The 17384-nt window shown below is 42.1% G+C and overlaps 1 protein-coding gene across 1 annotated transcript in view; it reads right to left on the bottom strand.

Annotated features, from left to right (window-relative positions):
* Window positions 1-17384, bottom strand: part of L1CAM (L1 cell adhesion molecule) — a 1053451-nt gene that overhangs the window by 580444 nt on the left and 455623 nt on the right. The window contains exon 12 of the mRNA XM_082263926.1: window positions 14227-14386. Within this exon, the coding sequence (XP_082120052.1) occupies window positions 14227-14386 (160 nt within the window). The remainder of the gene's footprint in view (window positions 1-14226; window positions 14387-17384) is intronic.

Here is a 17384-nt window from a genome sequence, read left to right as displayed (position 1 = left end):
GGAAGGATGCGTGGTGGAAGAAGTGTTGGATGAAACCCATAGTCTAAGTAGAACGGACTCTGCTTAGTAGTACTGTGGGTTGCATTGTTATAAGCAAATTCTGCCAGAGGGAGGAGGTCCACCCAATCATCCTGTAGGTATGAGGTGTAGCAACGTAGGTATTGTTCAATGCACTGGTTGACTCTTTCAGTTTGTCCGTTGGTCTGAAGATGGTAAGGAGAAGTGAGTTTTCGCTCAATACGTAGTATATGACATAGAGCTTGCCAGAACTTGGAGATGAACTGTGAACCTGGGTCAGATAGAAGAGTCTTTGGAATTCCATGTAGCTTGAACACATGTTTCACTAGTAATTCCGCTGTTTGTTTAGATGAAGGTAGTCTGCGAATAGAAATGAAATGTGCCATCTTTGTCAGATGGTCCACTGACACTAGAATGGTATTAAATCCCCTGGAAGGTGGTAATTCTACTATAAAGTCCAAGGATACAACTTCCCATGGAACCTGGGGTATTGGTAGACTGCAAAGTAGACCAGATGGTTTTGTAGTGTCAATTTTGGACCTTGCACAGATGTCACATGAGGAAACAAACTTTTGTACAGACGTTTTCATATCAGGCCACCAAAACTGCCTGGTGAGCAAATTAAATGTCTTAGTCATACCCATATGTCCTGCCATAGGTACGTCATGTGATAATTCCAAGATCTTGGTACGCATACTAGGAGGTATGTAGAGTTTGTCGTTAAAGTAGAGGAAGCCTTCTGCATCAGCACTTAGTTGTGGTGGAAGTGAATCCAGTCCTATACTGTGCAGAATCTCTTCCTTCAGGGAGCGAACAACACCAACAATACGATCATAGGGTATTATAGGAAATGAAGGGATTTCGGCGCAGTTATCTTCGGTTAATCGTGATAGTGCATCCGCTTTTTTGTTTTTGTCTGCAGGCGTGTAGGTCACTAGGAAGTTGAATCTTAGGAAGAATAGTGACCAATGTACCTGCCGGTGGGAAAGGGTCTTGTTAGTCTGAAGGTATTGGAGATTTTTATGATCTGTATATATGAGTATTGGCAATCGAGTACCTTCAAGTAGATGTCGCCAATTCTCTAGTGCCAGTTTTATGGCAAGCAACTCTTTTTCACCCACTGGGTAATTCACCTCTGGGTTGCTTAATGATTTAGAGAAGAAAGCAACTGGGTGAAGTGGTGAAGTATTTGTTGGTCGTTGGGAGAGAACTGCTCCTACTGCCATATTTGACGCATCTACCTCCAGTATATATTGGAGGGATGGGTCTGGATGGCGTAGTATGGGAGCGGAAGTGAAGCTTGATTTTAACAAGCGGAAAGCTCCATTGGCTTCTTCAGACCATTTAAATGGTTTCTTTACACTTGTAAGTTGTGTGAGGGGTCTCACAATAGCAGAGAAGTTCTTGATGAACTTCCTATAGAAGTTTGAGAATCCAAGGAATCGTTGTAATGCTTTACGAGTTGTTGGTACAGGCCAATCCAGAATACACGATATCTTGCTCATATCCATTTTGATTCCGTTCTTAGATATGATGTATCCTAGGAATAGTACTTCTTCTTTATGAAATAGGCATTTTTTTAATTTTACGTATAAATTGTGTGCGAGTAATCTGGACAACACAAGTCTTACATGTTTTATATGTTCAGACAAAGATTGAGAATAAATGAGTATATCATCCAGATATACCACAACACAAACATGAAGTAAGTCTCTGAAGATGTCATTTATGAATCGCTGAAAAGCTGCGGGAGCATTACACAACCCGAAAGGCATCACAAGATATTCGAATAATCCGTATCTGGTTCTGAATGCTGTTTTCCACTCATCCCCGTCACGGATTCGGATTAGGTTGTATGCCCCTTTTAGGTCCAATTTAGAGAAGTAGGTAGCTCCGCGCACTTGTTCAATGAGTTCAGGAATGAGAGGTAAAGGATAGCGATCCTTTATCGTAATGGTATTTAATTGCCTATAGTCAATAATAGGCCTAAGGCTTGAATCCTTATTGCGGACAAAAAAAGTCCTGCAGCTGTGGAAGAAGTAGAGGGTCTGATGAACCCTTTCGCTAAATTCTCATCCAAGTATTCCTTGAGATGAGAAAGTTCATCCTGAGAAAGAGGATAAACATGACCGAAAGGTAATTTGCTATTAGGGAGTAGATCAATAGAACAATCATAGTCCCTATGGGGAGGCAACACTTGAGCGTTTTTCTCAAGGAAGACTTCTGACAGATCCTGATAGCATGGTGGTGGTGTAATTTCATCTGACACCATAGACAGGATTTTTTTATATGATTGGAGGTTACACGTGATCTCGCAATAGTGAGGGAAGGTTAGAGTCCGTGTCTTCCAATCAATGGTTGGTTGATGTATGTGTAACCAGGGAAGTCCCAAAATAATGGGAAAATGTGGTGAAGGTAATACATCAAAAGTGGTTGTCTCCGCATGAGACTCGTTAGCAGTAACAAGGAGTGCTTGTGTCTGATTGGTGATTGGACCAGAAGATAATGGGATACCGTTAATGAAACTAACAGAGACAGGTTTAGGTTTTGAAATAATAGGTATTTTATTTAAGGTAACAAAACGAGTATCGATGTAGTTCCCACAAGATCCTGTGTCGATCATAACCTTGGTGGTGATCCTAATTTGGTCCCACTGTAGTGTCAAATGAATAAAGAGATAGGGATTAGAAAAGGAAGTCGTTAAACCCCCCAGCAAGACATGTGAACACTCACCGTCTTTTTTGCGGACAAGGGGACAGACGCTTATCAAATGATCCGAGGAGGCGCAGTACATGCAGAGGTTTTCGGATCTTCTCCTGGCTCGTTCAGTAGTCGATAAAGGTGGGCGTATCGTTCCTACCTCCATAGGAGTAGGGTCAACGGGCGAAACCCGAGAAGGACTGGACAATGGCATTCCCATCTTCTCAGCCTTTCTTTCTCGCAGTCGCCTGTCAATATTGATGCTGAGCTGTATTAAGGCATCCAAAGTGCCAGGTAAATCCGCTCGGGCGAGCTCGTCTTTAACGGCTTCTGATAACCCGAGTCTGAACTGAGTTCGCAGAGATGCATCATTCCACCCAGAATCAAGGGTCTTCATATAAGCTAGCGAGTTCCGCTATGAACAAAGTACAGGAGTTGAGAAGAGGGTCCTCTTTCTCAAAGAGAGAGTCTGCCCAAGCCCCTGGATCACCCGATAAATATGAAATAGTAGTACAGACTTTAATTTGGTCTGTAGTATAAGTACGAGGTTTTAAATTAAAAAGCAATTGACATGCGTTTTTAAATCCACTAAATTTTTTCCGATCACCTGTAAACACTAGAGGAGGGTTTATTTTAGGCTCACGAGGTTGAGCAGCAGTGAGTTGTGAAACACGGGCTATCTGCTGTCTTAAAGTCTGATTTTCATTTTTTACTTCAGTAAGAGCAAGGATTAATGCATCTACCTTTTGTGTTAATTGTATCACTTGAGTGGCTAATTCTGCTGAATCCATTTTTTAAAGGTTCGCTCAATCTGTAACGCTCTAGCGTTTGTTTAGAGAGTTGGATTTGCAGCTGCAGAATCTCCACTCAGTAGTCGTGTAGAGATGTGTTGAATCACCATGTCCAACTCTCCAGACTCATCATTGTGGCCAGCCTGCTTCAGCATACAATATACAAACACTCAATAAGATGTTCCTGGAGTGATAGGTTGTATATGATAGTATAGAGGTGATGTGCTGAAAGGACAGGCGTGAGTTGTGATAGCAATGATGAGTACTCAATAGTAATGTTCAGGAGAGTAGTAGATGATGGTAGATAGGTTAGCAATCATGTGCAATAACAGGTGGTAGGGGACAGCAGATGGAGTGTACAAGAGAGGCTAACTTAGTGCAAGGATATAGATGGTAGTAGACTCAAGAGCTAGCAATCTATGCAACAGTGCAGATGATAGAAATAGTAATGCATAGATAGTAACAGTCCTTAGTATGCAGAAGTAGATAGTGTAAGTTTGATAGGAAGGAATCCCCTGTGGGGTACTTATCACTAGTTAGATTAGTAAGCTGAAGGGTCCGGTAATGAGTGAATGATCGGGTAGCGAGATACGGTATCAATAGCGAGGTTCCGGTCTATCCAGGTATGGCAATAGATGGAGGCTCCGGCAGCGTAAGACAAGGCTGTATACCATGCGGTTTGAACGAACAATTTGTGAGAGAGAAGCCGGCGATTGAAATAGCCGCTCAGAGCAGCGCTTAGTGATGACGTCATGCGGCTTAAAGGTATATGCGTTCCACCTAGCTGAAAAGGTGGGATGCAATATGAAGAAGGAAATGACCTATAAGGGTACCGAAGGTACCAGAATCTTACAGTTTGTTTGGTAAAGTATACATTTCTATTTTTCCTACAGGCAATTAATTTGCCATATACATCTGACTGAACCATTATTATCCTTATAGCATCAAGATTTGGATATGGATCATTCTAGCTGCAGTATGACTGGTCTAATTTTTTTATCTTGGGAATTTTAGGCTGATTTAGCCCATAGTAAATGGGGCAGTTATGATGTATTCTTAAAAATAGATTAATTTTATAGAAGTTTATTTTACCAAAAACTATTTGGACTTCTAGCAAGTCTTGGTGCATGGTGTAACAATTTTTGTCCATGCATATTCTTTGAAACATTGAGTTGTGAACATCTGTTGGCTGAGAGAAGTCACGTGTCAAATCTGTTAGATTTTGTTTCCATCTTTTGTGAGCTCAAGGAAAGCTGTTAATCACATTCCTGAAGTTATGGGCTTTGGTTACCTTGATATCCTGTAATAATATTAGCACTGATCTTATTTAATAAATATATATATTTTTACACAAAATTGTATTCCTCTTATCTTCAGGTTAGTGCCACTAAAACGATCTCAAATTTCTGTTGATTTATGGAAATAAGTTGAGAATCTCCTTACTTACAGATCTTTGCTTATTTGCATAAATAGACGCTGTTTATCAGAGCAGTATAAACATTCTGACATAATGTTGCCCAGCAGCACTGCATGCCTGTGCTGTACACTGGAGTTAATCTGTATGTGTCTGTGTTGATCTTAACCACTTAAGCCCCGGAGGATTTGGCTGCTCAAAGACCAGGGCCTATTTTGTGATTCGGCACTGCGTGACTTTAACAGACAATTGCGCAGTCGTGCGGCGCTGTACCCAAATAAAATTGACGTCCTTTTTTTCTTACAAACAGAGCTTTCTTTTGGTAGTATTTGATCACCTGTGTGATTTTTACTTTTTGCGTTATAAACAAAAAAAGAGCGACAATTTTGAAAAAAAAAAAAAAACAATATTAAAATTTTTTTATATGAAATCCCCCAAAAAAATGTAAAAATCTAAGTTTTTTAACATTTTAGGCCAATTTGTTTTCTGCTACATATGTTTTGTAAAAAGCACCAGAGAGAGCAAGCCTGCTTCCAAGAAGGCACACACATGTGCAAAATTGTCTGCTGGATATGCCTGTGTACTCACACCCCAGGACCCGCGCACAAAAGGACAAGGGACCTAGTTAAATGGCCCACCACACTGCTCTCCTCCTATGAAAGGAAAAACAGTGGCCAGCAGATCCCATTCCTCCATGCCCCAGAGAGTGGCAACAACAGCATATTGGAACTCCTCAGTCAGGAGCACTTACTGGTCAGCAAATTGGGGACTTTGGAGGAAGGGGGGATAACAAAGGACAATATCAAACAGCCTTTTTACACAATGCAGAGGACTAAACTCTTAGGTTTCACAGCGAGTATAACAAGCATACTTTCCTGCATTTACAGACTGATTTTACTATTGTGGGTTTAGTAATTAGTGATGTGCTGAACACACCCCGGTTCGGTTCGCACCAGAATACCGCGAACAGAGGAAAAGTTTGTTCAAACAAACTCAATAAAGTCTATGGGACTCAAACATCAAAAATCAAACGGTCTCATTTTGATGGCTTAAATGCAAGTTATTGCCCAAAAATAGTGTATGGGGGTCCGGATACTGACCTAGGGAACATTTAGTAATGCAAAAAAAAGTTTTTAAAAGCGATCATTTTTAAAGGAGCGGTGATTTACTGATTTTAATGAGGCTGTAAGTGAAACTATAAAAATTAAAAATTCCTTGAAATATCATGCCTGGGGGGTCCCCTGAATGTGCCTGTAAAGTAATGCATCTGTACGATGTACAGTATGTAGCCTGCTGCAGCAATACTGACATTTCTAAAGGAAAAAATGTCATATACAAATTTCAAATGGCATGTATTTGTCATACAGCTGCAGAAAAATTGGGCCTTGGTTGTTGGTGGTGCCTGAACACCGTAACCCCTCAAAGTTACTCTTGCTAGGCACAGGAACGGGACCTGCTGGTAAGCATTCCATACAAATTTGAAATCGCATATACTTGTCATAGAGGTGCAGAAAAATTGGGCCTTTGGTGTTGGTGGTGCCTGAACACCGTAACCCCTCACAGTTACTCTTGCTGGATGCAGGAAAGGGACCTGCTGGTAAGAATTCCATACAAATTTGAAACCGCATGTACTTGTCAGTTGTCATAGAGGTGCAGAAAAATTGGACCTTGGGTGTTGGTGGTGCCTGAACACTGCAACCCCTGGCAGTTACTCTTGCTGGGCGCAGAACGGGCCCTGCTGGTAAAAATTCCATATCAATTTGAAATTGGCAAAGATAAAGTGTTGTATGTGTTCTTATCAGTGATCTAGTAGGGGTGCTGTGCTGTCTTCTGACCTGGCCAAGGTTGGGTGGCGGCTATGCAAGCCGGCTGGAGTGATGGGGACCTGGAAGGTTAGTATCGACAGGAACTGAAACTGAAATTGGGCCTTTGGTGTTGGTTGTGCCTGAACACCATAACCCCTCACAGTTACTCTTGCTGGGCGCAGGAATGGGACCTGTTGGTAAGAATTCCATACAAATTTGAAAATGCATATACTTGTAAAAGAGGTGCAGAAAAATTGGGCCTTTAGTGTTGGTGGTGCTTGAACAAAGTAACCCCTCACAGTTACTCTTGCTGGGCGCAGGAACGGGACCTGCTGGTAAGAATTCCGTACAAATTGGAAATCACATGTACTTGCCATGGAGGTGCAGAAAAATTGTGCCTTGGTTAATGGTGGTGCCTGAACACAGTAACCCCTCACAGTTACTCTTGCTGAGAGCAGGAACGGGACCTGCTGGTAAGAATTCCATACAAATTTGAAATCTCATGTACTTGTCATAGAGGTGAAGAAAATTGGGCCTTTGGTTATGCCTGAACACCGTAACCCCTCACAGTTACTCTTGCTGGGCACAGGGACAGGGCCTGCTGTTAAAAATTACATACAAAATTTAAATTGTATTCATCTGTCATACAAGTGCAGAAAAATTAGGTCTTGGAGGTTGGTAGTGACCTAAACCAAGAACAGAAGCAGAATCAAGGTTGAGGAATAGGATAGGCAGCATACACAGTCCTCAAGGGATGGCAGACCCCTAGCAAATTCAATCAGTTACATCAGAATCAGGGGTTTGATAGCTGTTGTTGATCCAGGACTGATTAATTTTGATAAAAGTCAGCTGGTCAACAGAGTCTGTGGACAGACGCACTCTTTTGTCCATCACAAAACCTCCAGCAGCACTGAACGTTCATTCGGAAAGCACGCTGGAAGCAGGACAGTAGCTCCATTGCATATTGAGCAAGTTCTGGCCAGTGGTCCATCCTCAAGAACCAGTAAACCAGTGGATGGTCAGCGGGAAAGGTCTCCAAGTCTGCTTTTGCGCCTAGAAAATCATGCACCATATGATGGAGACGCTGCCGATGGTTACTTAAACCTAACAGCCCTGGGTGCTTCTGAGATCTAAAGAACTGTTTAAAGGCCTCATTCAGCCGGCCGCCTTCTCCACCGCTCCTCCTTTGGCTGAACAATGGCTCAGAAACACATCCAGAGAAGGTTAACCTACCAGTGTCTTGAAAGGTTGTACACAAAATTTGTTTTCTCAAGATGTTTCATCCTCTGCTCCCTCTATGAAGGCAGGATGTGCTCTGAAATTTTACCCTTAGAACATGAATCAAGAAGGGTTGGCAACCAGTAATTATCCCTCTCCTTGATAGCACGAATCCTCGGGTCCTTTTGCAGGCTTTGTAGAATCAGAGAGCCCATGCAACCTAAGTTGGAGAAGGCATGAGCTTCTGAGTCCTCTGGGTCACTAAGGATGACATTGTCAGGAGCAACCTCTCCCCAATCACATACAACTCCTGGGGTTTCTGGGGAATCAAAACCATCCCTTGAAGACTGCTGTATGCTATCCTTTATATCCATGCTGCCACATTCCTCCTCCTCCTCTTCTTCTTCCTCCTGTGTGTTTTGTGGCCCTGCAGGAATGATATCTGCATAGAGGGGGCCTTGTGAGGAAAGGAAGTCCTCCTCTTCCTCCCGCTGTTCTGCCTCAAGTGCCCTGTCCATGATTCCACGCAGCGTGTGCTCCAGCAGGTAGACTAGAGGGATAGTATCACTGATGCATGCATTGTCCCGGCTCACCATCCTTGTGGCCTCCTCAAATGGTGATGGGACGGTGCATGCATCCTTTATTAAAAGTCACTGGCATAGCGAAAAAAAGCCAAGCTCCCTCGACCCTGTCCTTGTGCAATACTCAGACAGGTACTCATTGATGGCCCTCTGCTGTGTGTGCAGCCGCTGCAGCATTGCCAATGTTGAGTTCCACCTGGTGGGCATGTCACAAACGAGGCGGTTGGTGGGCAGGTTGAATTCCCGTTGAATGTCAGATAAGCGAGCACTGGCATTGTATGAATGATGGAAATGGCCACAGACTTTTCTGGCCTGCCTCAGGAGATCTTGAAAGCCTGGGTATCAGCTCAAGAAATGCCACGCCACCAGATTCAGGACATGTGCCAAGCATGGAACATGTGTCAAGTGTCCCCGTCGGAGGGCGGAGAGAAGGTTGATGCCATTGACGCATACAACCATTCCTGGCTCAAGCTGTAGTGGCATCAACCATCTCTGAGCCTGCCCTGCAGAGCTGACAGAATCTCTGCATGGAATCTTGCACCAGTTCTGCTTTGAAGCTAGATCAGCCATTTAAGGTTTCAACCATAAGGCCCATTTCGCCATAACCGAATTAAGCATTGAGCGGGCCGAGCAAAGAATTGTGTCTATGGCCGCCTCTCCTACAAAATCGTCACGTGGAACATCTTGGCACAGGGCCTTCTCAACATTTTCCGTCCAGGATCTAATGGCATTAGAGACCAAGGTTAGAGCAATAGCTGGTTACAGGCTGCTCCTGCGGCCAGGTAACTTCTTTTCAGGTCCAAGTCAATACGCCTATCCAGGGGGTCTTTGAAAGAGGTTAAATCCTCCGTAGGCAGGGTTACATTCTTTGTCAATCATACCACTGCTGCATTCACCACCGGCATTGAATTCAAGCACTGTGAATAGGTCTCTGCCAATGGATACAGCTTGGCTAGTCGCCCCAGGGAAAACTTTTTGTCCGTTTTGCTCCATTCATCTTCAATAATTTCTTTAATCTCCCCCATCAAAGGGAAGACAATTTTTTTTTTTTTTTTTGAGAAGCGGAAAGTAGGTCTTAGCCCTCTGTGGTACTTCAGCTGGTTCCTCTCAAGCAATGGCATTCTTTACTGCTTGAATAAAAGGTTGTACAAGAGCGAAACCGAAACCTGACAGATCTGAATCCTCTGCTGAAGGATCTTCCAGACATGAACCCCTGGCTGTTCGCCCTGAAGGAGGCAGAGGAGTAATGACCACCCAGGGCCCTGGGATATTTGGCTCAGCGTCCTGAGCTTGAGATGCCTGATGAACTGGTTGGGCGGGAATCATAGCCGCTAACTCCAAAAAGGAGTCCTTCATGGTCTGCTTTAGTAGGTCCACTACTTGCCAACTTTAAAGCTCTCGATTCACCGCATAGTACCTGAAGCAGTCTTTGCAGACTAATTGATCCGGGAGCGGTACCGCGCCACTTGCCAAAATTTTTTTCCTGACGAATGCCTTAGGGGGTTGAACGAGTCAGAGAAGGTCTGGGCTAAGATTAACCAAAGAGCAAAATAGAACCGACTAACACAAACACAGACCAAGATTAAAGCTTGCAAACTTTTATCCATGAAGTCCTTTAAAGTAGAAGCCTTCTTCTGGTAGATGCTTTGTTCAGGCAAGATTCTGTGGGAGGCAATGTTCACTAATGTTTCTAACAAAATCCTCCACCAGAGTATAAAGAGAAAGGAAACACTTTGGAGGAGGAAACTATTTTAATAGTGTTTCCAATTCTTCTAAATTAAGCTGTGAAATAACAGGAGATCAGGGAACACCCTAGAAGACAGGCATAGCTTTTAAGGAGCTGAGGCCTGAGACTGAGCTAGTAATAGCAACAAGTTGGTCCTCCAATTTTAGCACCATGTCCACCAGAGGAGAAGTTCCTGCAGTTAAAACAGATGGGTTAGGAGTGGGCTAGGAAGAAAAAGCCATGGCCTTCCAACAGGGGGTATCAGCTTTTATAGTCAAATAGTTAACTGCTTGCAGAGCAGGACCCATAAAAAGACTACTCTAGGATTACTTGTAGCTGCCTTAGAGTTAGATATGTTGCAACCTCAGGCTGTGGCTGTATGTAAACCAGGCATCACTGCAGGCCTTTGTTCCACATGGCTTTTAAGTGAAGCAGCAGCAAAAAGAGATGCCTCCTTGTGGCTTCCCAGAGAAGAAAGCACACTAAATCCAGAACCCAGGGCTGCTTTGAGGCTTGCCCTGCAGAGACACAGCTTGAGAAGGCTTTCTTACGAAGATTCACAAGTACGCCCAGTGGGATAAAGCTGTACTTGATGGTTGCACTGGTGAGACTCTCAGCCTAAGAAGGCCTAGTCTGACTTAACCAGCAGCTCTTGAATGAAGAAATCCATGAAAGAGAAATCAACATAGCTGAGTAAAAAATCAGTAATTCTAAGAACACAAACAAAAACTAAGCATAATGAATATAGGAGGGGTTATATCCCCTAGGGTCTGCCTACAGTTTTTTGCATTTTAGTGTCCAATCCTTCAGTAGATGTAGTATAATACAGTCTTTGAAATCCTCTCTCTCAATTTTCACCATATTTTAGGAACAAAGATAATGCTATAATAACTTATTGGTAAACGGATTCCATAAATATATTTGACATTTTTTCACCACTAAATTTGCTGAAAATTTTCAACACCCTTGGACCCCATTCAGACTGCGGCGACACGACTTGGTGGGGCGACCTGCGACCTTGGCGCGACTTGCACGGACTTCATATAATTGAAGTCAATGCAAGTCGCCCCAAAGTAGTACAGGACCCTTTTTCTAAGTCGGAGCGACTTGTGTCGCTCCTATTAGAACGGGTCCTGTACTATTCAATGGCGAGCGACCGACCGTGCCTTGTCAGGCGACCAAGTCGCCTGACAAGTCGCGCTAGTGTGAATGGACCCTAAATCTAATATAATCAATACATTTAAATAAAAATAAACTGAAAAGGAACCCAAAACACTAAATATTATTTGGCTGCACAAATAACCCCACTAATCTCATAACATAGTAACACAGTAGTTAAGGTTGAATAAAGACAATAGTCTATCCAGTGCAACCCATGTAGGTATGTGTGTGCCAGTGATGACAATCATTTCCCATATGCCTGTATATTGTGTTCTTTAGGATGTATGTCCGAGAGTCTTTTAAAAATATCAATACTCCCCACTGACACCACCAATTGTGAAAGAGAGTTCCACATTCTTCCTGCCCTGACAGTGAAAAAACTCCATCTCCATCTACACCACAGAATATGCCCCCCTATTGGTTGACTTGGAAGCATCTCTCTGTTCCCCAATTTTTCTTTGCTTACTCCAATGGCTCCCTTTGAAATCCAGACCTACATCTGTAAGCCCTTTGATGAGACACACACTCTGAGCCTGGGACTCTATTAAATATTCCAGCAATTAAATTTTACCTCACAAGCTCCTTTTTTCTCTTTTAGGCAACCAATCATTCCCCCAGAATTACAATACCTTACCGCGTTTCACTGATGGCTTTCCCACAATCTCCATTGCATCCACTCTTTCATTACCAGTTGCTCTGTATACACCTGAGCAGAAATTAAGGAAAAAAAATACCATGCCCCATCTACCAAGCTTTTTAGGTTCCTGCAAATTAAGCACTGGTTGACTACTATAACTACCAACACAGAACTTTCGACCTGACTCTCCTTGATTGAACTCATCTGATCTGCCACTGCACACTTCTTTATCCCAAACTTATCTCTATCATCTATTTGCAGCTGAATGATCGTAAAAACACTGGCGGCTATGCTTACTTTTCTAGGAACAAACATGACTTTAAAGGCCCTAGAGACAAGGAATAATGGATACAAATTTGAGCCACAATTGCCTCATGCTCTATCAATACATCCACACTGGTATTGGCCTTTAAATCAGTTTTCAGATGGTATATGGTTCCAACTCGCCTAGCACACTGTTACCCAAATGTCTGAAAAAACTGTTTTCGAGGCTGCTTCCTCCAAGGGGACATATTCTATATGTGGTGGTCCTGCTCCATGCTAACCAGATTTAAGACAAAGGTCTAAATTGTAAAATGTTACAAATGTTGCCAACTTGTCCCTTCCCTAGGCATTCTTGGTACGTTCAATTGCATCTTAAGCCCCTAGGTCTCATGAGATCCCAATTCAAATTGGCTACATATGTCTTATTAGCACACAGTTACTTTGCTTTCAAAAGCATGAGCACTTTTGAGCAGACAAGTGGTCTTTTAGCAGGGCGTTGGTCCTGTCAATACTAACTAGTAAGTGAATGAAATGGATTTTCTGCTCAAGAAAAGGGAAACATGTTATCTCCTTGGAAACAGAGCTACATAGGCAGCTTTTGGGTTCTTCACAAATAATAATAATATTTAGGTAGATGCAAGAATTACCCACTAATTTCCTACATCTGACAAGGACTCTGGTGATCAGGTCTCTACACTTCTCAGCTTCACCCACCTGCCAATAACATTGCTGTGGAAATAACTGTTTTATGTAGTCTAACACCAATTGGATTTGCGTGAAAAAAGTCCATACAAGGCAGCATACCTGTCCTAATGGCATGATATTTGATGGACATTATAAAAGAAAACAAACTGAAGAGGAGAGGGTAGTGGGTGAGGGGTAAGCATACATGGCTGGTTTAGTTTAGGCTGAGGCAACGGTGAAAGTAGTGCTTTCACAGCTGCTGCATTAATAGTTTAAAAAAAAAAACTATATCTAGTTTTAATTATCAAGTCTCTTTGTGTGCCCTATCCTGTAACAGCTGTTAAAGCCCATTATGCTTTGTCCAACACATAATCCTTGGATATATTATATAAATATATAATTCCAGGGACAGTTACCACTTCCATCAGGGACTGCGAATGAGGGAACCAGTTACTCTGGACCATGTGAGTACCCCTGAGAACTCTAAGTGGTTAAGAATCTATATATTCTATATATGTCATGGATATTTATGGAACAGCAATTTGGTCTTTCTAGTGCCTGCATCACTATTACTCCTTTCCTTTATGGGGATCTTGTGACTACCTTGGGAAAAAGAGGGGGATGTTCCAATAACAACGACCGAGAAACTGTATATACAAAAAACAAAATGTAAGCTATTTATTCAACCTATATTACATAAACTAAGTATTCAGTGCATAATGACACTTGTAATGTCTAAATGTCTAAATATCATTTTAGATATGGTGATACCTTGAAAAAGGCATAGCCGCTTTAGGCAAGCCGAAACGCGTGGGAAATTGAGACGCTACCTGCAATATCCAATACCGACGGATGGCAGGATTTTTGTGTTTCTAAAGTCACCAAATACTCACAAGTGTCACTTCTTTACCTTCTTGCACTATCACGGATGGGTCTCTCACCCACCCTGCACTATATAATTTATGAAGCAAACATGTTGTAATTCATGTATCTTTTACGATAAAATCCAAAAAACGCTCGTATGCTGATACGTTTTCTTTATTGCCTTAAAGTCCCACTTACTGGCCTGAGGAACCAAATACTTTTTTGTATACATACCAGGGATGTTGGCGCAACTACTTTTAGGAATCATCTACCTACACTAACAATCTTTCAAAAAGGTTCTCTAGAGCTCTAAACTACCAAATCGCAATCCTGTAACACGTCTTCCATAAATATTGTTCATACTTGTCATCGTCATCATCTTCTATTATCTTTGTGTTATCTTTTCTCCATTCAATACTGTTCATCTCCATTTTGGGGTCAAATAAAGGAATGCACTCAAATGTAGCCTTTCCACCCTTTCTCACGCGCTGTGTTTTTGGGGGAGTGACAATGTGGGTAGCATCTGTAAGAAAATGCACAGAAAATAATTATTTCTATATAATAGTTAAAATGTTATTATAAAGATGTACTTTGTCAAAAGACTGGATACTGATACTGGTAACAATTGAAATTGTAACAAAGTGAAATAAAAAAAAAATGCATGCATTATACTGTAAATGTACACCCAACACTAATGTATAATACTCCACTCAAAAATATAAAATACTAAATATCATATGTAGAAAACATCAATACAGTGATCTATAGCAATATAAAGCATAAATAATCCAAATATTATATAAAAATGCAATAAAACATCTCAAGGTAAATATAAAAATTAAGTGCTGTATAAAATCAAAACAAACAGCCATGAAATAGTTCCACAAATAGGCAAAGAATTCCTCATATCCAACAAAAGGGATGTAATGAAATAACACCAGTGAAAGGAAGTGTTCACACTTCACTCAGTATCATGTGCCACCAAAATAGTGTTCCCTTCAAAAACTAAATATAATTGACTCAGTTAGAATAAGTATGGTCAAAAATAATTTTACTAGTAATCAGAATTCATCCACCCTTCATTCTTATCTATGATCTTTCTGACTTCAGATAGCATCTCCCAGGTTTTAAGAGGTAATAAAAAGGCTCCCATAGAGTAAAACTGTCACTATAAAAACAAAAATGACAGTGGCTGCTCCTGAGGAAGTAATTAAAGCGGTAGTAAACCGCAGTTGAAGAAAAAAAACAAATTCCCCCTGCAAGGCAATGTCGTATGCATCACATACTAGCAAATTATGAGAGACTTGCCTTAAAACTAAGCCCCCCAGCAGCGTGCTGTCAACGCTGAGAGGGCTTCCATCTTCACCCGGTCTTCCTTCCGGGTACTCTGCCTCCGGCTACAGGAGTAGCTGGTGGCGCATTAGTATCACTCCTGGGCACAGTATGCCGAACCCTCAAAGCGCATTCATGTTGGTGACATCACCAGCCACATGCATTCTGAATATCTCTTAAACAGTGTAAGTTTAGGAGGTATTCACAGTACCTACAGGTAAGCCTTATTATAGGTTTTACCTGTAGGTATAAGTGGTAAAACAGAGTTTACTACTACTTTAAACTCTTCTTAAATGGTGTGTTTTAATTTAAGGAAATGTATCAGGATATAAAAATGGCAACTGGAAATGCTGACTTTTTGACCTGGATAAAGAATGTAGCTAGTGGAATGTTAGGACACCTGAAATACACGGTATAGTATCTTGATACCCCAAAAAAGGTAGAAGCACCTGCCAGTGGAATAAAATGCCTATAGATAAAAGCACGTAATGGTAGAACGTGAAATGTTAATTTAGGACAAAACATTACACCTTCAATGTTTTCATGGCACACCAGGCCCTTTCCTAAGGTATGGTATAATACAACTAAAAGCAAAGCACAGAAACATGAATTTTATGTAAATAAATAAAATAAATAACAAAAAAAAAAAAAAAAGTCTTTATTTCTTCTTTTAAAAACAAAGCATACCAATGCCAGAAGGCTGCATTTCTATGGTCAATACACTCCAACCTCTATCCTCTATAGCAGGGGTATTGAATTAAAATTCATGGAGGTCCGGTCGCTAAAATCTTCTTTGGGCCAAGGTCCGAATCTCAAGTCTGTGCTATCATGGGCACATTTTATGTTACGGGGCACGCTGATGGGCAAAACAAAACGTGTCCATCAGCATTGCTCTTAACATAAAATATGCCCATTAGAGTGCCCCTTAACATAAAATGTTCCCATCAGCATGACCCTTAACATAAAATTTGCCCATCAGCATGACCCTTAACATAAAATAAGGGGTACGCTGATGGGCACATTTTATGTTAGGGGCGTTCTGTCAGGCAGAACAAAATGTGCCCATCAGCATGACCCTTAACATAAAATATGCCCATCAACATGCCCCTTAGCATAAAATTTGCCCATCAGCGTGACCCTTAACATAAAATAAGGGGCATGCTTATGGGCACATTTTATGTTAGGGGGCATGCTGATGGGCACATTTTATGTTAGGGGGCACCTCTGATGGGCACATTTTATCTTAAGGGGCACGCTGATGGGCAAAACAAAACGTGTCAATCAGCGTTGCTCTTAACATAAAATATGACCATTAGAGAGCCCCTTAACATAAAATGTGCCCATCAGCGTGCCCCTCAGCAATCCCCATTAAAATGTGCCCCACATACCTTTGGGGCAGGAGTCAGCAAGATGCAGGGGGCCGGAAATGCAAGATATACCTCGCAAGGTGTAAGAGCCAGGAGCCGCGAGTAGCGGGGGCGCGCATGTGATGTCATGCCCCAACTCGCGACCCAGCTGAGGGTGAGAGTCAGGAGCTGCAGTCAGGAGCAGGGGGAGGGGTGCGCACGTGACGTCACGTCAAACTAGCGGCGTGGCTGGGAGTGAGACCTGGGAGCCGCAGTCAGAAGCAGGGGGGCGGGGCGCACACACTGGACATCACTGGTTGCTGGGACACCCGCGGTCCCAGCAAACCAATGACTGCTCATAGGTAGCGGGTTGACGGTCTGGGCGGACCGTTCTCGGACCGCAGGCCGCCATTTAATGATGGCTGCTCTATAGTCTTCCAAAAAATGGAATCTCTCAGTAGAAAAAAGCAGAAAAAAATTAAAAATGGGGGATAAGGGGGGGGGGGGGAGAGGGGAGGGTAGGGACAAGAGGGGAAGGCGATAAGGGATCTATTAGGGAAAAAAAAAAAGAAAAATTTTTGGAAAAAAAATAACTTCCATAATATTTTTCTATTTTTATCTGTTATTACTTAGGCTCTTTATCTCCTCAAGTTCTATTCTGACAAATCACACTCCTTTGAACAGACAAAGTTATTCCATTTACTCCATCTCAGGATATATATATAATCCCTGTGATATCCTGGTTTAGCCTTATTTTACACAAGAAAGGTTCCAGTGATAATATAAAGAGTAAGGGCGAAAGGGGGCAACCTTGCCTAGTCCTATTCTGAATCTGAAAGTCTT

The sequence above is a fragment of the Pelophylax lessonae genome (genome assembly GCF_965119305.1).
Source record: "Pelophylax lessonae genome assembly, chromosome: 7".
Taxonomy (NCBI): Eukaryota; Metazoa; Chordata; class Amphibia; order Anura; family Ranidae; genus Pelophylax; species Pelophylax lessonae.
Note: the sequence above shows the minus strand (reverse complement) of the source record. Positions and strands in the feature narration are given on the sequence as shown.